Source organism: Mchenga conophoros, linkage group LG7 (assembly GCF_057382185.1).
Source record: "Mchenga conophoros isolate Kocher_MC1m ecotype Shallow Benthic linkage group LG7, M_conophoros_male_GT1.1, whole genome shotgun sequence".
In the NCBI taxonomy this organism is placed as follows: domain Eukaryota; kingdom Metazoa; phylum Chordata; class Actinopteri; order Cichliformes; family Cichlidae; genus Mchenga; species Mchenga conophoros.
The window spans coordinates 44,029,144-44,051,870 of record NC_140532.1 but is presented as its reverse complement, the minus strand read 5'-3'; the positions used below and the strand labels follow the sequence as shown (position 1 = coordinate 44,051,870).

The window sequence follows — 22,727 nt, the reverse complement described above, 5'->3', positions numbered from 1 at the left end:
TTACCCATCAGTGCCACTCAGTGGTAAACATATGCACTGTGCAAAGCTGTTACTGCAAATAAACATTAAACACTTTTTTTCCACACTGCTTTTAATATTTTAGTGGAACTGAATGCCAGATGATTCACAAGATAAATACTATACAGGGTTAATATAAAGTGTCCACATGAAGGATTTTCTCTTTGAGGCTGAACCATTTCTTGGTTATGCTGCTATAGGCTGAGACTGCTGCAGGGAACCCTGCAATACACTGTGATGCACTGAGCACTCCTCCACTCACCTCTTTTCATTACTCATTTCCTTGCTCGAGGCTTCTTCCTGGTAAAAGGGAGTTTTTCCTTCCCACTGTCACAAACTGCTTGCTCACTAAGTGCCGCTTGTATAGTGTTGCTTTGATTTGGTCTATATAAATAAACCTCAGTGGAACTGAACTGAAATGAACTCTTTTAGCTGATTAACACTCAGTAAACCAAATGGTTAAAGAATAACACAGGATGAGTCACATGCTGTCTGATACTGTATGTTCCACTTCAGAAGCCAAATCAATTTAATGCTCCACACTCAACAATTAGCAGTCATTAACAATAGAAAACGAATTTTATATTTCTGTTATGTAGGAATTTCAAAAACATGATTGCTGGATTTTATTATATTTAGTAAGCTCTGGTTTATATCATTTCACATGCTTTCTTGAGTGTATTTCATCTCCCACCTTTCCACCAGGTGCCCTTGGTCTGATTTCCAGTCTCATCCCTCAGTCTTCTGGAGCAGGTGGATGCCTTTTCCAGCTGCTCCTAAGTGTCTTACAGGATTAATGTGCCAGATTATTATTATTACTATTATTACTATTATTATTATTATTATTATTATTATTATTATTATTATTATTATTATTATTATTATTATTATTATTATTTTATGTTAAATCACTCACGATAGAAGTCCCCTTCTATCAGTATCACTACAGTAAACCTTTCAGAAAGTTTCAAAACCTCATCACACATTACTTTCATAATTTCTTTTGATGGGAAATCTTACTGTACGTTATGTAAATAAATATAGATAAATAAACAGTTCTTTCGTTTGTTTTTGGAAATTAGATAAGACGGATAGTAAGTCTTTTGGCAAAAAATAATTAAATAAACGTTTTTTTCTTTTTCTTTTTTCTTTCTTTCTTTTTTTTATTTTTTTTATTTCCCTTAGCTTCAGTTATGAGTCAGCTCCTCTCTTAACTGCTGAGTCAGTATTCCCGCATTTCAGAGCTAACGTGTGAGTGGACCTTGTAGCCTGCAGGTGGTGTAGCGGGTCAGGAATCAGCACCCTGTGATAGTCTCTGAGGCATAAACAGTATCGGGATTCTGTTACACAAACAAGACCCAGTCTCTCTTATTTAACAGATGTAGGTTGTCGAGAAACAGTTGTAGTGCACAAATACAGGATGGGCTACATGTCAGCTTTGTGTTCCTGCTATAGGTGTTTTTGCCCTTTAATTTTAAATCTTTCTAACATGTTTATTAACACAGAAAGAAATGACACGGATTTTACCCGCGCTTACGTCCGATGTAAAGCCCCCTAAGTCACCTGACAGCAGGTGAAGCACCTCTCTGGCTTCAGAGGCATGGGTGTGTGCGTTGCTGTGCGCTCGGGGCTGGATGCCAGCGAAATCACTGCAGCAGCATGGAGACGTGAGGAAACAGCGCCGCTGGGCAGGAGAGTCTTTTCAGCGCCTTTTTCTCTTACTGCAGCACAATTACAAACTTTACCTCCTCTGCATATTTGATCAAAAGCAATGGAAGTCGTCCCTAGATTTTTGTTTGTTTGTCTTTGCGTTCCTCTGGCGGCTGATTGGGAGACTGTGGACGCAACTTTTACTGACCTCGGGGACGAAATCGACTACAAGGATCCATGTAAAGCAGGTACTGTCCATATTACTGTACATGATACCTCCTTCTCTTGTTGTGTGTTATTGGTGTATTTTTGGCTAACAGCTCGAAGTCTTGAAGGCTCCAATCCCTGTGAGAAGAGCTAGATGTTTATTAAAGGATAACCCTTTAAAAGAAGAAAAAATGATGCTCTCAGCTTAATAGGTGTGAAGACTGGATGTAAATAAACTTTAAACCAGGGAAAATATTTTCAGTCCAAAAATAATATTTACATATTTTTATTTTTTACATTTTATTGTTGTTTGAAAATATGTAGAATAGCAGCTAATCGATTGTGAGGATGTTACACAATATGTTTAAATACAAAAAGTGTAAATGTTTCACATCCTCTGGAACTAAAAGTGATTTTTTTTAACCTAAAGCTATTAAATCAAGTTTAATAAGAAGAAAAAAAACTGTTAAACGACATGAAAATGGTGTAAATGCAGTTTTAAAAGACAAACAAAACGATTGTGCCATTGCAAACTGCAGTGGTATTTACAAAAAGGACTACTTTTAAAGTCAAATGTAGACTTTCTGTACTGAAAAAGTTCAACCAATTATTTTTTTGTTTACACTTATTAATATGTGGGGGGGTTTTTCAAAGTAAAGCAAGCATGTTTTTATCTTTACTCAGTTGTAAGAAAGAGATGTAGAGGTGACAGTGATGCTATAGACACAGCACAGTATGTACCCCAAATTAATTTATTTAGTGAAATAATTGTTCTTTTAATCATGTTATACTTTAAAAAAAACTATTACTGTATTTTCAATTTTTTCAATTTTAGTGTTTAACAGTGTAAATTTTGTTACACTTCAAAGGTCTGTCATGTAAAATAACAGTAATATTAACATTAGCACTCTGGTAGAGTTAAAATAAATACATGCTCCAAAATAAAGTAATGTCATATTTCCTTAATATAATGACAGAGTATTGTGAGCAAGATGCAAGAAACTGCATCTGTTGAAATTAATGTGTTAAAGTACAGTAGTTGTTTTTTAAATGCAATGAAGAGTAACTTTAAATACCTGCAGTCAAGACAATACCATAACTTTCAATTAACATAAGTGCAGTGGTACATGGTACATGTCTGTGTTTTTAATATAAATAGGTTGTACTGTCATAACTAAAAGTTTAGGCAATGGCACAGATTTTGCGTTTCAGTTTTTTTTGTTACATTTTTACTTCTTTTGATGATGAAGAACAATCATAAGCATTTTATGAATTTCAAAGACTTTTATTGTTAAACAAAATACATTTTTACAAAGAGTCTGTATTTACAATGCTGACCCTTCTTCATAACTTCTGCAATTCTCCACGACGTGTTGGATATCAGCCTCAAAATCCTGTTTGATGGTGATCCAAACTCCACGATGTCCCCAGTATATGAGCTTCTGCTTGTCCATCCACTTTTTTAAGGTCTCGCTAAGGCATAAACTCTTGGTCTGGAGAGTTTCCTGGTATTGGATCGAAAATGTTAATTTGATGATTATCGAGGCACTTTCGACTCGCTTTTGGCTTGTGACATGGCGCTCCATCATGCATGAATGTGATTATGATCATCGTTGTGATCAACTTGGTGCACTGACAAGCCAGGAATGGTTGGTCATCAATCAGGATTTACCACAGAAGCCGACATCCAGTCTGCCACGGAGGACTGCAGAAGTCATCAAGAAGAGCATGTTCCTCACGTTTAACATTTATTGAGAGGGGGAAAATCCCATTAAAACAAGAAATGTTTAATGTCCTTTACCAATATAGCATAATATGTCATATTATACTATATTGGTAAAGGACATCCAGGCAGTATATATATATATATATATATATATATATATATATATATATATATATATATATATATATATATATATATATATATATAAACAAACAGTTCACTGCGGTTATCCTGGGCCTCCAGCAGGTTGGGGTTCCTTTTTCACTTGTGACTTCTGAAGCTTTCAAAACAGACCACTCTTCCACTCTGAGGGAGTTGCCTGGAGACTTGAGGTCACTGAGGCCGTGCCAGCACAACCCTCAGCTGGACTGTGGTGAAATCCCTCAAGCTCCAGAGCATGGGGTGCACACTGCAGGGGTGACAGTCATTTACAGTCACCCTTTGCTTGAGTGAGTTTACTTCAAAGGCTGACACAGGGCCCACTACCTCTTTTCGTTTGTACTTTCAACGGTTGTTACACACACTGTTAAATGAGGTATTTAGAGGGAAAGACTCAAGTGAGCAGCTCTGCTTGGCCAATATGACGGATATTATTTTTCAAAGAGCGTTTCATGTCATCCTTGAGTTTTGAAAGTTATCTACAACCCTTAATTGTGTTCCTCACTCTCACCTTTGTTGGCCACTGGAAGATGTTGTGTAGCTAATCTTGTAGTTCAGCATAGAAGTTTATGGTTTCTTTGTTCACTTCCCCACGGCCTATTAGAGCCCAGTTTTCTGTCAGACTCTTCTTTAACAGTTCTCTGCAGCTGACACTGAGCTATGCCATATCTTGAAGCTGTTTCACCACTTTTGTCTTCTACTGTGTTTGCTGCACTGCTGACTTTGTAAGAAATCCTGTAGTGACGCAACTTGTTTTTTTCTTTTTTGTTTTTTTTTAAGGTATTGCAGAAAAGTTGATGAGACCTTTACAAATCTACCTCTGGGGCATTTACCTCTGTGAATTTGTGGAGTTTACTCGTTTTCTGTGTCAAAGTGCAAATTCAGTCCATTTTATCTGCTGTTAGCATTTTATATACAGACCTGGATGAAAGAGCCAATGCTCATTTCTTTATGTTGTGGTATAGAAAATATGTGTAGTGGTTTATTGAAGCAAGAATACATGGAGAGCCAGTATATAAGGTAAAAAAAAAATGAGTGCAATTTTAATAAGTTTGAATTTCAATATTTGCTCTGACCATCTTTATTCTTTAACACAGTCTGAGTCTGAGTCAGGTTTTTTGTAATGTCTTTATGTAGTCTTCAGGAATAGTTCTAGAGGCTTCTTGAAGGACATTCAAAGCTCTTCTTTGGCTGCTCTTTGTTCTGTTCTATCAAATATGATCCCACACTGCATCAGTAATGTTGAGGTCCAGGCTTTGGGGAGACCAATCCATGAGACTCGTGGATTGGTCTCCTTAATAAAAATTTATCAAACACTTTACAGGTGATACTGCATAGCGGATCAGAATCTAGTGGTATTTTTCTATGTTCATAATTCCACAAATTTTGACAAGATCTCCATCACCACTGACTAAAATGCAACTCCAAACCATGACAGAGCGTCCACTGTGTTTTACAGACAGCTGTGGACACACCGTTCCCTCGCCTTCTGACCTCCTCCATATATCTTGATAATGATTTAAATCAACAATTTGGATTCATCACTCCATCAGTCTAGTTCTTGTGTAATTTGGTATACCTCAGTTTTTCCTTTCTGTTTCTCTTTCCTAATAATGGCTTATTGACAGCCGTCCTTCCACTGAGACCATTTCTGATGAAGCTTCAGTGAACAGTAGATGAGCCAGATGCGTCTCTCAGATCCTCTGTCAGGGCCTTTCTAGACGTTTTTTCCTATTTCTTAAGGACATGACTTTCAGTTGCTGTTCATCTGTTGTAGATAGGTTTTTGGCCTTCCACTCTTTGTTTTTCTTCCACTTGTGCAGTTTACTTAGTTTAGTTAGACATGGTGCATCAGCACGGTCACAGTCCTGTAATGTATTCAGTTCACATCTTCCTTCCTTCCTTTAAAAGGACACAAACAGTCCTCAGATATGTTTTAGTTTGTGAGCCAAGGGCAGGTTGCAAAAAGAGATGACTTTAATAAGCTTGTTAAAGTAGATGAGACAATCCAATAAAAGTCCCACTGAAGGACAAACTAATAAGAAGAGTCAAAACATAAAAGACAAAATAAGGCAGCAGGAAGAGGTGAACATGAGCAAACCACAAGAAGAAATAGCAGCTCTAAAAAAACATGTAATCGAATGAGGACAAAAACACAGAGACTTTTGATATCAGCGACTTTATGCTCATGTTGTTGTGCGACTGCTCTTTAAGAGGTGCTTTCTAAAATTCTCCTCCCTGTCACTTTAACACAAAGTTATATATCTTCAATTTATCGGAGAACTTTTATCCTCATAGCTGCCTTTTTGGGAGACATCGCACTGGATGAAGACGACCTCCGCTTATTCAAAGGAGCTGATGATGCACAGCACGCTGTCCAGAGCAACCACACAAACTCAGGTGTCAAAACAGAGAAAACCCAACTAATATGTTAGGAATTCAAACTGAATGTGCAAATAAGGGGATCATAATCAAAACAAACTCCCCTGAACGTCCTATCTATCTTTTACAGCTAACAGTTCCACTTCCAGTGAAAACAGAAGGAGTGAGAGGGCTGCTGACAGACACAGCCTCCGTCGACAGAGGAGAGCAGCCACCGCCAGACCTGAGCGAGTATGGCCTGATGGTATCATCCCCTACGTGATCAGCGGAAATTTCAGTGGTGAGCTTTGGTGGACAACAATAAGTCTTACATCTGATTTCACCATGATAGGATGGTTGCAGGATATCAAAAAGCAAATGAATTTTAGGTGTAATGCTTAACAGTGCATCCACCTGACAATTCAACCAAAAAGAACTGACAACATACCAGACGGCATAGAGGTTATTTTCTGCAGACTTGCTGGGCCTCGAACTCTTCGGCTTGCCCTGTAGTGTGCATTGGGCACAAAAACATTTAAAAACCACTGCTTTAAGGAGTCTTTGTTGCCATGTGCAGCTTGGACATCCTGAAACTGTCAACGTCTAATTCAGAGTTTCCTTTCAGGCAGTCAGCGAGCCATTTTCCGTCAGGCGATGCGTCACTGGGAGAAACACATTTGTGTAACGTTCACAGAGAGGGCGACTGAAGAAAGCTACATTGTTTTCACTTACAGACCTTGTGGGTAAGTTGGGAGCATGTCAACATTTTTATGATGTCATCGGTTTTTTAACAGAAGTGTTTGTCTCAGCTTATTGGCTTAGAAAAAAAACCGCACAATGATCTAAACTAAAATTATTGGAGCTCTTATTCATTCATTTATTTATTTATTTGACCAGATTTATTGTTTCCACTGTTTTCTATTCAGAAACCATAGACTGTATATAAAAGATGGAAAGCTCAGACTGAATATTTTCTTTAAAAGTGGGCATATACCTCTCTTTATAGTTAACCTGTTAAAAACATGGGGGGGGGGGGGGGGGGGGGGGGAATAAAAGCAGGATGTGGACCTGAATAGTGTCGCTGACCGGCAGGTGTTGCTCCTATGTGGGGAGGAGAGGTGGCGGCCCTCAGGCCATCTCTATAGGAAAAAACTGTGATAAGTTTGGCATCGTTGTGCATGAACTCGGCCACGTGATTGGCTTCTGGCATGAACACACACGTCCGGACCGTGATGAGCATGTAAGCATCATCAGAGACAACATTCAACAAGGTACTCTTACTGCATGCGTGCGTTGAGGATGAAATAAATATGTGGGAATGGATACTGATGCTGCAGATGTTTGTCTCTGCATTTAGTTCTTTGTCTGTTTGTCCATCAAAAGGGCAGGAGTATAACTTCCTGAAGATGGAACCAGGGGAGGTCGACTCACTGGGAGAGGTATACGACTTTGGCAGCATCATGCATTATGCAAGGAATACATTTTCCAGGTTGGCATCTTTTTTTGCTTCATGTTAGTATATTCTCAACAGAAATGTAAGGTTTTTTTCTTTTGTTTTTGTGTTTTTTTCTGAACATTTACACTTTTAGCTTTACCATATTTACATTAACAGGCAATTAAAAACCTTTCTTACGGCAGTTAAATATCTCTTAAATTCATGATTTTCTCTGCCTACCTCCAAACTGCGAACACACTAGCCTGACTAGCCCCACGTGTCATCGTTACCAAGCTTGTTTCTGATTATCTAACAGGGCTATACCCTGACCTGGTGTTTGTCCCTTGAGTCAGCTCTGCTTAGCATGCCTCACAGGAAACCTCTGGGGGATTTGTCCTGTATTGTTACAGAAGCGATTCCACACTAGTCTCCTTTTTTGTTTCTCTCCCATGCATGTCGTTGCCCCTTTCAGTTTCTCGGTGTTTTGGTTTTTTACCCCCATAACCACATTGCAGGTCTGGGTCATGGAGGCATGCCAAGCTAAAAAAAGGCCCGGCAGTTCAGTCTTTGTCAAACAATTTGGGGTGGAGTGGCCTTTTACTCTGGCATTCAGGAGCGGGCTCCACTGAGCCGGCTGGCACCGGCGAAAGGCCCCATTCAGAGCGCTCTGTTTGCACATGCTTGTCATTCATGGGTGCATCACCATGGGAACTGCAGGGTGGGAGCTCCGAACTCAGTGAAAGATTATCACAATCAATAAATCAAGGTCCTGAACAGGAGGTACATCAGAAAAATCATGTAGATTTCATCGATCCTTCAGTTTAAAACCTCTGAAACTCAGATCTTCTTGCACATCAGTAAAAGTTAGAAGTTAGAAGATGTTTTTTTTCTCTTCAGGCTTTAAGTGTTGTCACTGGATTCTTTGCTGTGGTTTTTTTGAAACAGAGGCATCTTCTTAGACACAATCTTGCCCCGTTATGATGTCAATGGAGTCAGGCCGTCTATTGGGCAGAGGACCAAGCTCAGTAAAGGAGACATTGCACAGGCCTGCAAACTCTACAAATGCGCAAGTAAGCTACATTTGATGTAGAGAGGCTACTCACCAAACTATATAATGAAATCCCATGTGGCCTTTATACTTTTATTATTCATTAATTTAAAAGTAACTGGTCTAACTGAAGATAAAACTCCTCTACCCTTGTCAAACAAAACAAAGGGTTAACAAAAAAGGTTCAGGAATTCTTGCTTGATATTAAATAGAGCAGAAAACCATGGAACAAAAACCTCCATATTCAGGAGAAATAATAAAATTTTACTCTTTGATAAAATTCTTCTACGATCAAACACAACAACACAAACGGTTTAAGATGCCAAAATTAAATCCCCCGTTCGCTTCATGCTATTTGGACAGCTGTGCCGACTTCAATATCTAATATGAAATCTTGTCAAAATACAGCAACACCAAATGCTGTCAGTTTAAAGAAAGAATAAATAAATATTTCACTGCAGTACATTTCTAAGAAAACAGTCTTGATGTCGTATTTTATCTGCTTTCTTGCAGAGTGTCTTCTGGAGTGCGTCACACTCATTTACCCACATTTCCAGGCAGACGTCTGCTGTTGATCCATTTACTGAGATCAACAGCAGACCTTTGGAGTTCCTGCGTCAATGAATATGTGAAAATTACTCGGCTCACTAATATGTTTCACAGACTCGTGGGCCTCATGTTCTAGCCGAGAATGACGCAGTGAACGATGGTCAGGTTAAGGTTGATCTTTAGACACACAGGAGTGTCGCTCCTCGTCTCTATCAAACCAATTATAGCAGCTGCTACTTGCAAAGCCAACAGACTATCCACGTAGCTGGATAGTCTGGAGAGTAGCTTTTATGTTTTGTTTAGAGACGCTCTTCACACTGATGGTTTCTAACTGCAGGACAGTGCAGACAGCAACTGTGTTGCGTACTGTAACTGCAATCGAGAAATGAAAAGCTGCTCACTCTTTAGGCAATTCTGATATAGGTAAGGCATGTGGTTTAAGACTCCTAAAAACTCTAACACTCCTGGATCCTTTTCATTTCTGTTTTATTTAGTTAGTGGTAGTTTTCAAGTTGAAACAGCAGTTTCAACCTGATGGCAGCATAATGAAAAGTCTCATCTCTACTGTCACAGGTTAAAAGTAAAAGTGCTTTTATTATTATATGCACCATGGACTGTTTCATACAGAAGATGATTAGAGTCACTGGAACAAAAAGTGGGCACATCTTTTTTTTTTCTTTTCCAGAATTCAGACTTTAATCTCAGGAAAAAAAGTCAGAATTCCGACTTTTTTCCCCTGACGAGTGAGCAGCTTTCCATTTCTCGATTGCAGTTACAGTCAGAATTCTGACTTTTTTTCTCAGAATTCTGGAAAAGAAAAAAAAAGGTGTGTCCACTTTTTTCATCAGTGGCCCTAATCGTCTTGCATAGATTCAAGATGTGTTAAAAATCAGAGGAGACTATATGTTTTTATCCCCATTGTACACCCTATTTGAAGCAAGACATGGAACTCACTTATCATTTCTACTAATTCTGTGCTTGTGAGGCACTCATGACTGAGAGTTAATCATCACTGGTTTAAATAAATTGATTAAAAAATGATATTAGTTCTCCCTAAAATGAAGTCCTTTGTGAACTGTTTTTTTTTTACCTGAACACCAATCAGATGATCAGTCAAGGCTTTGCAATGTTTCTTTCCTCACATCTTTCTGTTTTCAGTTCTTAGTTAAATATATTTTAAATAATCTCCTATTGTGACAGAATGTGGGGAAAGTCTGCAGGACAGTTGTGGAAACTTCTCTTCCCCTGGTTTCCCTAACGGATACTCGGCATACACCCACTGTGTCTGGAGGATTTCTGTCACTCCTGGAGAAAAGGTACTCAATATGTGGATGCATTAGCTCCATAAGGGCATGATCAGCATGGTTACTCACCTAATGAATTTATAAAGTCTTTATCCATAGTGATCATGAGCTAAATCAAAAGATAAAGTGGTAGTGCAACAAGATAATGATCTTAAACACATCATAGAATCATAATTTATTTTTCAAACTGCCAATTCAAAGCCCTGATGTTAGCAGTTAATGTGAGGAAATCCACTAACATCTTTCCAGGGAATACAGACACAGATAGCTGCAGATACCACAAACGAGCAGTCATTCTTATTTATGCTTATTTATGCATAAGAGCCCATGAGTAGTTAGTGGATTGTTATGTAGTTTCTTCAAGTGACTCCTCAAGTCATAAGGAAAAACTTAGCGTGGGAAAACTTGGCAGGCATGCAGACATCTGCGCGGAGCCTCGCCATCTGAAGAAGAAATTCATGCCACTTGAACTTCAGCAGATGCAGAAACTATAACGCACGCATTACAGTCGAAGCTGTTCTGCAAGGAGGACTTGAGTAAAGTTCAAATGAGGTCCATTAAGTGTTGTATTAATGCTCCATATTAGTTAGCAAGCATTCACAGCACATGGACTGCAACCATCATCTTTACTTCTTCTGCTAAGTTAACAAGTTTCCCAATCGCAGATGTATAATATTGAAAGAATTTTCTCAAATAAATTAGTGACCAAGACATATGTTTTTGTTTTTTTCTCATTTGTTTGGGCTGATTGGTGTTTCTAATTTAGCCACATGGATGCGGAGGTGAATATGGCTAAGTCAGTCTAGTTATTTCATTCATATAATAGCTACTTTTGGTTGCTCTTATTCACAAGGCGTCACCACAATGAGTCGTACTACGGTGGCCCTGAGAGGCCAAACGTACTGCAACTTAAGAAAACACCAGCAATAAGAAAAATGCTGCAAAAGCACACGAAACACAACGGAAATAGGAAAAACAACAACGGAAATAGGAAAAAACGAAACAGAAATAGGAAAAACAAAAACAGAAACAGGAAGAAACAGATTTCCAAAAGCACAAGGGAAGTGTTTCTGGGGGGACAATAACCCGACGGACCAGTTGCAACCAAAATATGCTAAGAATTTTGCTGGGAGACACTTAAAAGAAGTGGAGGATCTATCGGTTTTGTGAGAAAGGAAAAGATGAGAGTTAAGTGTGTTAGCCTAACTATTAGCCTGAAAATCCGTCATCAGTATTAAATGAATCATGATAAAATATGCCTACCATGTTTTGGGCTCCTGCAACTGGTCCGTCGGGTTATTGTCTCCCCAGAAACACTTCCCTTGTGCTTTTGGAAATCTGTTTTTCTCCATTTCTGTTTTGTTTTTTCCTATTTCTGTTGTCATTTTTCATATATACGTTGTGTTTTGTGTACTTTTGCAGCGTTTTTCTTATTGCTGGTGTTTTCTTAAGCTGCAGTCCGTTTGGCCTCTCAGGGCCAACACCAGTGTTAGTCAAGTTACTTGAAAAAAGTAATCAGTAATTAGTTACTGATTACTTCCCCCCAAAAGTAATCTTGCTAGTTTACTTTACTGGTTACTTATTTTCAAAAGTAATTAGTAACTTAGTTACTTTTTTAAAAGATGATTTACAACCTGAATAGGTGATAAAGCGAGAGATCTTTCAGCCCAGTTCTATTGTTTCTGCATAATCCATCATATAAAATGTAATCAAATGAAAAAGTCATTTTTTGAAAGTAGTTTTTTTAGTTTTAATATTTTAACTTTACGCATGAAGCAAAAATTAAATTATATGCAACATTCTCTGACTGGAAGAAAATTGTTTAACATTTAAACCTATTTTCTGCACATTCCAGCACATAAATTAAAAGTTTGTTGTGTTTACACTCAGTCTTTCAAATAGATGCACGTATAAGACAGCAGAAAATAAATAAAATCAAAGACTCAGCGGTCCTGTTGCTCTATTTTCACCGTAAAGCAGGAGTGGGGCAGGCGGAGGTTTGCCCTGGTGCAGGTGTGTCGTAGCGGTCAGTGGAAGGATCTGGGAGTTTCACATTCCCGTCGTAGCGCACTCGGTGCTTACTCTGAAGTTTAGGGGTTTTTTTGCTCTAAAAATAAGTTTTCTTCCCATGTAGTGTGCAGCAGACGCTAATGTTTTTGTCACTTTTTACGGAATCAAACTCAAAGTAAGGTCAGTACTTCCACGCTTTAAACCCTACACGCTCATACTCTCTCCCGCACTCGATATATTATCCATTGTTGATCTGCACTCACTTACATCATTGTCATGAGACACTCTCGCAAAAAAATCACGGTTTTAGTAACACAGTAATGCAGCGTGCTTTAGTAACAGTAATCTAATGACCTTTTTGCAATAGTAATCCTTTACTTTACTTGTTACCTGAAAAAAGTAATCGGATTACACATTTTGATTTGGCAGATTTTTTCTAGCACAACCCAAATGAATTTGTATCACCTTCCACCTTTTTTACCTCTTTTGGGACGACACAGATGTCGAATCTTGATGCCAGATCATTTGCTAACACCCTGGTGTCCTTCTGTCTCCTCTGCATCTTAGATTGTTCTCAATTTTACGTCCATGGACCTCTTCAGGAGTCACTTGTGCTGGTACGACCATGTCGAAGTCCGGGACGGCTTCTGGAGGAAGGCTCCTCTAAAAGGTCTGTTTTACTTGCGTCTCTAATGTGAAGTTCTTACCGAGAAGAAATGACAGTTTGGGGTTTTTTTGCACTTTTGCAGGGCGCTTTTGTGGAGACACACTTCCAGCTCAGATTATCTCGACCGACAGCCGACTGTGGATTGAATTCAGGAGCAGCAGCAGCTGGGTGGGCAAAGGATTTTCAGCTGTTTATGAAGGTACAATGCTCAGTTTTCCCATGCATCTCCTTTTGGTACAGATGTGAATTTGGCCATATGAAAGCAAGTCTGTGACTGTAATCAACTGGTGCTTATGTCACTTCTCACCTCCTGTGCAGCCATCTGTGGAGGAGAGGTGAAGCGGGAGAGCGGCCAGATCCAGTCGCCTAATTATCCTGATGAATACCAGTCCAACAAAGAGTGTGTGTGGAAAATCACAGTGGCAGAGGGGTTTAATGTTGGCCTCTCCTTTCAGTCATTTGAGGTAAAATTACCTCTTTTGTTGTTATTCCTGCATTCTGGCAACGTGCTAGCAAATAAAATTAAAAGGTGGTCCCTGCAGTGAATGGTGCAGTTGGCATATAGAGAGGAATGGCCAACCTGGAAAGATTTAAAACAGTCTTAGCTAATTTGCAAAGATTTTAATGTGCTGCTATGTTGGAACTTGTTTTATTAAACTTGTTAAATAATTACCTACTATACTATAGTACTATAGCAACTTTTTTAAACTTTGAAAAGTCTACAGAGTGTCAGCAGAAAAAAAACATCTCACTTTTATTGTTTGTGGATGGCGAGGATGACGCTTTGGACAGACTTCACAATCCTCTGCTGTAATGTCTATTAGCAGACTTTTGTGTCCGCGCTGTGCAGATTGAGAAACACGACAGTTGTACCTACGACTACGTGGAAGTGAGAGACGGCGCTTCAGAGAGCAGCCCGCTGCTCGGACGTTTCTGCGGGTACGACAAACCAGACGACATCAAAAGCACCTCCAACCAGCTCTGGCTCAAGTTTGCATCTGACGGATCGGTCAACAAAGCTGGGTTTGCGGCCAACTTTTTTGAAGGTCAGAAGGTCATTTTAACAGCAAACAATCTGGCGGCAGTGAGACCTGTTTGATGCATTTGTCTGGCACAGAAAACTAGTAATTGCCATTTCCTTTTGTTAGAGATGGATGAGTGCTCCAGACCTGACAATGGTAATTGCAAGCAGCGCTGTCTGAACACACTGGGTAGCTACAGATGTGCTTGTGACCCGGGGTATGAGCTGGCAGCTGACAAACACACCTGTGAGAGTGAGTTTACAGCCTGACTGCTCATATTAAATTACTGTCAACTTCAGAATGCCACTGCTTCACGATATGAAGTACACTCTGACGAGTATATTCCCTCTACATGATATATACTCACTATGTACACCTTTAACTGCTCATTAACCAAATATCAAATCATCGAAACATGTCAGCAAGACAGTATATTTAGGCATGAAGAAATGGTCAAATGATCTGCTGAAGTTCAAACTTGAGCATCAGAATTGGGAAGAAATGTGACGCTGAACTTATCAGACGGACTGTTCCTAGTGATTTTCTGTGATTTTCCCACACATCCATCTTTAGTATTTACAGAGAATGGTCCAAATAAGTAAAAATAACCAGCAAGCAGCAAGCATTTAACATTTAAGCATGACCACTCTCGGTTTATCAGAATTTACCAGATATTTAATGTTAGCTTTGGCTTGGATGAATAGTGGGTCTTATCTGAGTCTTGTAGCCTTGAAGATGGTAGCAGATGTGCATGGCCGTGTAGTTGCCCGACACTTGTCGAAGAAATAAGAATTTACTCTTGACTAACTTGACTCTCAGTTTCTAAGCTTTTAAAATACACCAACTTCTTTAAATCCTTAAACTATAGAAAAAACAAAAACTTTGCAGATTCCTCTGCCTCCATCAGTGACTCTGCTGAAGTGTTGTTGCTGTATGTCTCTGCAGGTCACCATGGAAACACTTCATGCAAGTTTCATGTTGTAAACTAAACACTATTTATTTATTTTACACTACACTATTCTATACTTTATTTATTATTATAGTGTAGTATATTAATATGTATATAAATATACTAGGCTATAGCTTCCCTAGTTCACTGCTGTGAAAAATTAATACAAATGGTGACTGATGATTCAGAAAAGAAAGATGGAAATTCCAACCTGCACTGATGAGGTTGATGAGGTGTCTTAGGGGTTAAAACACTGGGTCGTTAGCTTTGGAGGGGAATGATGCATAAATTTGAAGCCTGACAGCATCTCTTGTATATGTAGCTCTGGTCTTTTGGATAAAGTGGCCCTTTAAAGAGCTCAGCGGCTGAGACCTTTTTGTATTTTGTAAAACCTAAAGCCCCACAGCATAATAATAATAATTCTAATAGTTTATATGAGAAATTCATTATTTATGAAGCTACCTCATGTCATATTTTCTTGGATACTGATGTTTAGAGAGGCCCCACTCACTATGGGAAACACACATGTGCACAATAATAATTCCATAATCCCTGCAGGTACTGACTTTAGAGGGAGAATCAAGACACATAATAAAGTTGAGTTTAGGTAAGGTTTCAGATTTTCAAAATAAAAGATATTTTAACCACCTCGTAAAACAGTCTCTGGTTAACAAATGAGTCCAGTGTGTGATGACTGCTTCCAACAGTATAATGTCACAAAGCTCAGATGATCTCAGAACGGCTTCTTGGCCAGGACAGTGACTTCACTGTACTCAAATGGCCTTCACAGTGACCGGTCCAATACACCACCTTTCAGATGTGGTGAAACGGCAGATTCACATTGTTATTGTGCAGCTGACAAATCTGTTTGTAAATTCTGTAGTTTAGAATTTCTGCCATGTCATGCTTAATTTTACAGTAGTGCGCCTAAGCTGTCAGCTCTATTATGCCTACAGTTAAATCCCACAGCTTTTTCCCTGTGCTATAAATAGATAGATGTAAACCTAAAGTTATATAGGCCATATATATATGATTTCTGATAATAATCCTGAGTATTTGGGACTCGCAGGTGTTACTAGAATGAGATTTTTACCTTGTTGAGTCTTGATTCCAAGGAAGCTTCCTGTTTCTACCACATGAGGGCAGCGCTCCCCTGTTGTATCTTCACAAAGAACTTAGATCTTGATTCATCGTTTTAAAAGTGTTTGCAGACACAAATAGCAGTAGGAGCTGACGTTTACTCTCATTTTAAAAAAATAACAAATAATCTAACTAATGGTGTTAAATTTAAGGATGTCTTTTTCTATTTCCAGTACCACAATTTCAAATCCATCAGTTTAATTATTTAGATTATTTTTAAAATAACATTCAGTTTCAAATTTTGTTTTTGTTTTCTTTTGTTGTTTCTGGGAATTTGGGGTTTTGTTTTGTTTTTTGTTTTTTTTACTTTTACCACTTAAATCTGTGTTTTTGCCCCACCAGCAGCTGCCTGTGGTGGATTCATCACCATGCTGAATGGCTCCATCATCACCCCCGGCTGGCCCAAAGAATACCCACCCAACAAGAACTGTGTCTGGCAGCTAGTGGCACCCATTCAGTATCGCATCACCCTGGTGTTTGATGTGTTTGAAACCGAAGGAAATGATGTTAGTGGGGGTTTTTGTGATTTGCTAGGAAAGTGCTTGTACACATGGTTAAAGAGCATTCAGCAGGAATAAATACCTGATAAAAATCTCTCGTGCTAAAATATATCTGTAAAAAATACATCAAGTGAATGATGTACATCAATACATTTATTAACAGGGATCATTTCTGTGTGTTTCCCATCAGGTGTGTAAATATGACTTTGTGGAAGTGCGCAGTGGGTTGAGCTCAGACTCAAAGCTTCACGGCAAATTCTGTGGAGCAGAGAAACCAGAGGTCATCACCTCCCAGCAGAACAACATGAGAATTGAGTTTAAGTCTGATAACACCGTCTCCAAGAGAGGCTTCAAGGCTCATTTCTTCTCTGGTGAGTTGACTGATGATTTAGGAAGCATAGAAGGAACTGCAGAGTAAATGTATCTGTTATGGTAACTGGAGGGACTCAAACACAGGACTCCTTGGCTCAAAGGAAGAACAGAGGGTTTATTCACAAACACCAGGTGAAATGTGCAACAGTGACAAAGTGCTATATACAAGGGTGCGGGGATCAGGGCTCCAGGGAATCCACAGGGAAAAGCAGGGGAACACTCTCACTCCTCTTCAGTCTCTCTTGGTGTCTCACCAGTCTCTCACTCCTCTCTCGCACCAGAATCTCTGTAGGCAACAAGGGCAGGTCCACGGTGTCTGTACACAGGAAACAATGCGTTAATGCAAGAAGCAAAACCACAGGAACTAGACTGCAGTGTCCTAGCCAGGATTTCGCTAACACAGGTCAAGCATCGAGCCAGCGAAGAGCAGTCTTGCTTCTTCTCTTTAGTAGAGGCCAGTTAATGAGACGCAGGTGTTCATCTCACAGGTATGTAGGCCAAAGGCGGGAGCCCACAATGAACTCTGCCCAGGCGACAGAGGGAGAGAGAAAAAAGAGAAAACAACACAGAATTTCTCAGGCGGATCTGCTGGACGGTGACAATAACAGTATGGTGCAGGGAAAACGGCAAAACCAGAAAGATGCAGTCCGCTGACTTCACAATGAGATATAATGTATCACAGAGATATAATCTTACACAACCTTACCCAGAATGCTTAGTCTTCGTGTGTAAACACATTCTTCCTCTTGTGTATTTTTATTATTCACATCAAAATCTGAGGATTTTCTCTTCTTTTACAGTTCTTTATTTTTGCCCCTTTAATCAAGCTAGTCAAATAATATAACAATAAAATCAAAGCACAAAATTTCAATAGAACAGAATAGAATAGCTACTTTATTGTGATTCAGAACACAGACAAGTTTGTGCACATTAGAAAAAAACATTTGGTGCATTTACTCACCATTGGACTGTACGGCTTAAATCATAATACAATCAAAATCTAAAGATTTTCCAGAATATGGAACTGAAAATGATCATAATAGTTCCCCTTTTAAAGTCTGGCTAATGATCAGATTACATGTTTTTATGCAATATCATCAGATAAACAGCTACCTGAAGTTATTTACTTTTCCTCAGCAACACTAAAAAGCACGTTAAAACTCTGTACAGTACGACAATGTATGATTTCTAGCAGCCATGTAATCCTAAAATCCTGTGCCTAATGTAGCAGACATTTCCTTCTTGAGGAAAGGCTTAATCTCAGTCTGACCCAATAAGTTCTGATGCCTGCTTTCACACATTAGAGTGTGGGAAAAATTCTATTCTGATTATTTCAGATTATTCTGAAATGTATTATGTAAACTGCCTAGAGTACCAGGATCAGCAAGCTCTATATAACTTTTGGGAATTATTTTTACATCAGTCAAATCCTTATAAATGATATATACTATGTGTAGTAGTGTCAAAATAAAAAGCAAAATTACAAATTACTTCTCAATGTTACTGTTTGTCACTGGAATTTGTTGCTAGTGACAATAAAGTTTCTATTGTATTCTATTCTACTCTATTCTATGTCCGCAGATATAGATGAGTGCTCCAAAGGTAATGGAGGCTGCCAGCATGAATGTGTAAACACCTTCGGGAGCTACAGCTGTCAGTGCCGCAGGGGCTTCATGCTGCACGACAACAGGCATGACTGCAAGGAAGGTGCAGTATGTCCACTGTTCACTCATCAGTGTGATGCCTTATATATCCTTACTTTTCTCTAGTGGACACATGAAGCTATCGTTTGTGATTCACTTACTATCTAAAGATGAAGTAGTCTCCTAGAGGGAACACACCCTTTACCAGCTGCTGCATATTTACAGACAAAAGTTTGACCTTAGGACTATTTATTAATAGCCTGAGTGGGAAAGTAGGATTGCTTAAGGGCAGCTTTAGTTTTGCTTTCATTTTGACAGTTAATATGTTCGGCCTGTTTTCCACAGCATGACCTCAGAGGATGCTTGTGCTGGAGAAAAGGAAATGATGTGCAGCTGTCATTGTTTTGCATCCTGCTTTGTTTTTGTTTATTTTTTTTACAGCGGGATGTGATCATGTGATAAACAGTGTGTCCGGCACCATCGCCAGCCCCAACTGGCCTGACAAATATCCCAGCAAGAAGGCTTGCACCTGGTTTCTTTCTACAACCCCGGGCCATCGAATCAAACTCGTATGTCACGATGCCAAAATTAAAACTGTTCAAAACCATTTATATCGTTTTAAGTTTAACTCGAAACAATTTCCAGATTTTTAATGAGGTCGACATGGAGGCTCATCTGGAGTGCGCTTATGATCATCTGGAGATTTATGACGGAAGAGACAATCGCGCCGCGACTCTGGGACGCTTTTGTGGCACCAAAAAACCTTCTCCGGTCATCTCCAGCGCCAACAAAATGTTCCTGCGTTTCTTCTCCGACAACTCTGTGCAGAAGAGAGGGTTTGAGGCTTCGTACAGAGCAGGTGAGCAAACTACAGTGGCACAAAACGCAAATAGAAAAATGCTACAAAAGCACTGAAAACACAACAAAGGTTAAATAAAGGACAACAGAAAAAACACGATAACAAACACAAACGCGTTTTTGGAAAAACACCAATGTGAGTGAACAGCTGCAGAAGTGACAAGCTAACAGTTGCTTTGCTAACAGCAAACATGTGTGTACGGTGTTATATGAATCATAACACTCCATGAATCCTTTGAACACGTCTCAGTGAAAGCCTTCCCATGTTTTGGTCTCCATCAGCTCCACAGCTGTTAATGTCTCCTCAAAAACACTTGAATCTTTGAATCCTTTGTGTTGGATTCAGTTTCCATTTCCAACTTCCATTGTGTTTTGAGAGATTTTGTTTTTTTCAGTTGTCTTTGTGTTCTAGTCAACTTCTATTGTGTTTTATTCAGCTTCTATTTTGCTTTGTTCAGTTTCCTTTGTATTTTATTCAATTCACCTTATGTTTTGTAAGATTTTCTTCAACTTATTTTGTGTTTTGATTGCTTTTACAGTGTTTTCTGTTTGTCTGTGTTTTCTTAAGTTGTTTTGCATCTCAGGGCCACTGTAGTAAACAGACTATAAAATACTGCTCTGCTGAAAAAGAAGAAAAAACCCCAAGCAAAAATAGAGTAAAATGGTGTTTTGAAGACAGAATAAAAGCTCAAAAATGTCACAATTCAGCTGCATTCCTTCCTAACTTTTATGAGTTCCTCTTTTTGACCCTCTAATTTTGTGGTTGTGGATTCTCAGAATGTGGAGGAAGCTTTAAAGCAGAGGTCAAGACAAAAGATCTGTACTCCCATGCCCAGTTTGGAGATAACAACTACCCTGGAGGCTCTGACTGTTTGTGGGTGGTAACTGCTGAGAAGGGTTACGGTGTCGAGATCATCTTCCAAGTGTTTGAAATTGAAGAGGAGGCTGACTGCGGGTACGATTATGTGGAGCTATATGACGGCGCTGACACCAAGTCTCCCAGGCTGGGACGATACTGCGGATCTGGGGTAGGGCTGAATAAAATCAGTCTCGCTCACTAATTTCTATTTTTTATTTATTTGTTTATTTACTTGTCTGTATCGGTTGCTTTTCCTCAGGCCCCAGAGGACGTGTACTCAGCTGGAGACTCCATTGTTCTAAAATTTCACTCGGATGACAGCATCAATAAAAAAGGCTTTCATGTACGCTACATAAGCACAAAGTTCCAGGACACATTACACGTAAGCAAGTGACTTTCCAAACCTTCCCCAAACCTAAATGGAGACTTCACCCCTAGCATTTGGTTGGTCACACCCATTTCCTGGCGAGGAGTGAATGCACGGGTTGATACCACAAACAACAGCCCAAACGCTTTACATTGACTTCTGTTAGACAGACTGAAGCCATGCAGAGACATTACATCTTCACTCTTCATCATCATATAGCCCTGTACCGTAACAGTTTGAATGATTTCATAATCGCACCACTTGTAATGAGCTGATTGGAGCGCTGTTTTAAAATGTAAAATGTATATATTGTGATAATAGTTTGCCTTTTTATTTTAATCATAATTTCCACTGTGTCACTTTTTTCTCTCTGAGGTTGAAACCTTCATCACTTCTGTTGGATGTAGTGCAGTTTCGTGTATTATATTACTTGATAAATTAACTTAATATGTATGGAAATCAGCAAAACTGTATTCTTGAATCATACCTAATCTCTTATTTAAGATTATATTCTTATCTGGCTTTGCTTTAAATTAGTTTAGTTTTTGAGTTTGTATGTCAGCCATCCTCTACAGCTTCTTGTTGTTGCTTCACAGCAGTTAAGGTTTTTTTCACCCGATCAAAAACAATTCCTTAAACTCCTGGACTACTTGTTAATCGGGAAGTTTTTCCTTTGCTGAACTTGGCATAAATGCATGCAAATTATCACCTGCTGCGTGTGGTTACAGCTGCATCATCACTGATGCTGAGCGTGCGGAGAGGACGCTAATGTCTTGGACAAATGTTTGATTTTTGTTGTGAACAAAGTTCCGTTTATGAAAGCTGATGGTGAATCAACCAACTAACTTTCTTTCCCAATTTCAAATTACTGAGAGATGTGTGTACGTCTGCACCTTGATGAGCCTTTTCATGGTTTCCCATCTATGACTGCAAAGATGTTTTCACAAGTAGCATCCAGCTTTGTTTGTAGTTTAGTACGAAAAACCCTCTGCACACCTGTGCCATGCCTGACATCTTTTAAATCAAAATCGATTTCACATATTTTTCTCTTGGCTACAATCTTTCTCTGCTTTGCTCTGATTATTTGGGACTTAATGCCCCCCTTTTGTTTTCTGAGCCAGATCTAATCTCGCTAATTGGGTGAACTGAGTGTATTGCAGAGACACACAGTCACATAAAATTAAACCTACTTGAAAGAGCAAGACACTGCAGTTCTTCGACCAGCCACTTGAAGCTGCATCCAAAAGCAAGAATCATGTTTACAGCACAGAGGCCAAATTGGTGCTGAAGTTACTTAGAACTAATTAGCAAATATATGTGTGGATTGCACATGTACAATCTATGAATCCAGTTTGTTAACCAAGCATCCACCTACTAATCCAAATATGACATTCTTGCTCCAAAACAGCAACATGGCCATTAACATAATGCTAACATTATGGTTTCAAAATGAAGCCTAAAGCAAATGGGTAACCTGGCAGTGACAATGGCCATGTTTTAGTTATTTGTTTATTTATTTATTTATTTATTTTCATTTTGTCCCCCCTGCACAATCAATCATCATTAAAGGGACAGTTTTTTGTTCCAGGCTGCAAACGTGTTCATTTCAGTTCTTTGCTTGTGACCCCCTAGTGTAAAACATTTATTCATAGCGCTGCAAGTGGTTGAATAAATTAATTAATGAACTCTTAAGGGTACCATAAGGTAGTCATAGAAAGCAGAATTAAGGAGTTTGATCATGGAGGTGTTCTGTTCATTTTAATACTGGAAATAACACACTTGTGCATATAATTACGGACATCTTTTTACGTCTTTGGTACCACACATTTAGTGTAGCAGGCTTTTGATCAATATGTGCAAAGATTTCTCAGTTACAAAAATGT

The 22,727-nt window shown here is 39.0% G+C and overlaps 1 protein-coding gene across 3 annotated transcripts; it reads left to right on the top strand.

The window, feature by feature from the left end:
- The first annotated feature begins 1,470 nt into the window (after positions 1-1,470).
- On the top strand, positions 1,471-22,692 carry LOC146570804 (bone morphogenetic protein 1-like). 3 transcript variants are annotated; one of them, XM_085279478.1, is made up of 20 exons: positions 1,471-1,916; positions 6,059-6,160; positions 6,273-6,422; positions 6,747-6,864; positions 7,214-7,392; positions 7,505-7,610; positions 8,502-8,626; positions 10,354-10,469; positions 13,035-13,137; positions 13,217-13,333; positions 13,453-13,598; positions 13,985-14,180; positions 14,283-14,408; positions 16,591-16,751; positions 16,936-17,116; positions 18,699-18,824; positions 19,202-19,329; positions 19,406-19,619; positions 20,396-20,646; positions 20,737-22,692. In XM_085279478.1, the coding sequence occupies exons 1-20, from the start codon at positions 1,790-1,792 to the stop codon at positions 20,869-20,871; spliced, it is 2,907 nt and encodes a 968-aa protein (XP_085135604.1). In that variant the 5' UTR covers positions 1,471-1,789; the 3' UTR covers positions 20,872-22,692. The 3 variants fall into 3 exon arrangements, with proteins under 3 accessions (XP_085135604.1, XP_085135603.1, XP_085135605.1); XM_085279477.1 differs by having other exon boundaries at positions 16,588-16,751; XM_085279479.1 differs by lacking the exons at positions 1,471-1,916; positions 6,059-6,160 and having other exon boundaries at positions 6,366-6,422; positions 6,751-6,864; positions 16,588-16,751.
- Positions 22,693-22,727: the final 35 nt, after the last annotated feature.

What these genes read in the sequence shown, in the direction of transcription:
- LOC146570804 (XM_085279477.1), top strand. Translation starts at nt 1,790, where the DNA reads ATGGAAGTCGTCCCTAGATTTTTGTTTGTTTGTCTTTGCGTTCCTCTG. An exon ending in CTGTCACTCCTGGAGAAAAG is followed by an intron (nt 10,470 to 13,034) that starts GTACTCAATATG and finishes TCTGCATCTTAG; the next exon opens with ATTGTTCTCAATTTTACGTC. An exon ending in TTGAAACCGAAGGAAATGAT is followed by an intron (nt 16,752 to 16,935) that starts GTTAGTGGGGGT and finishes GTTTCCCATCAG; the next exon opens with GTGTGTAAATATGACTTTGT.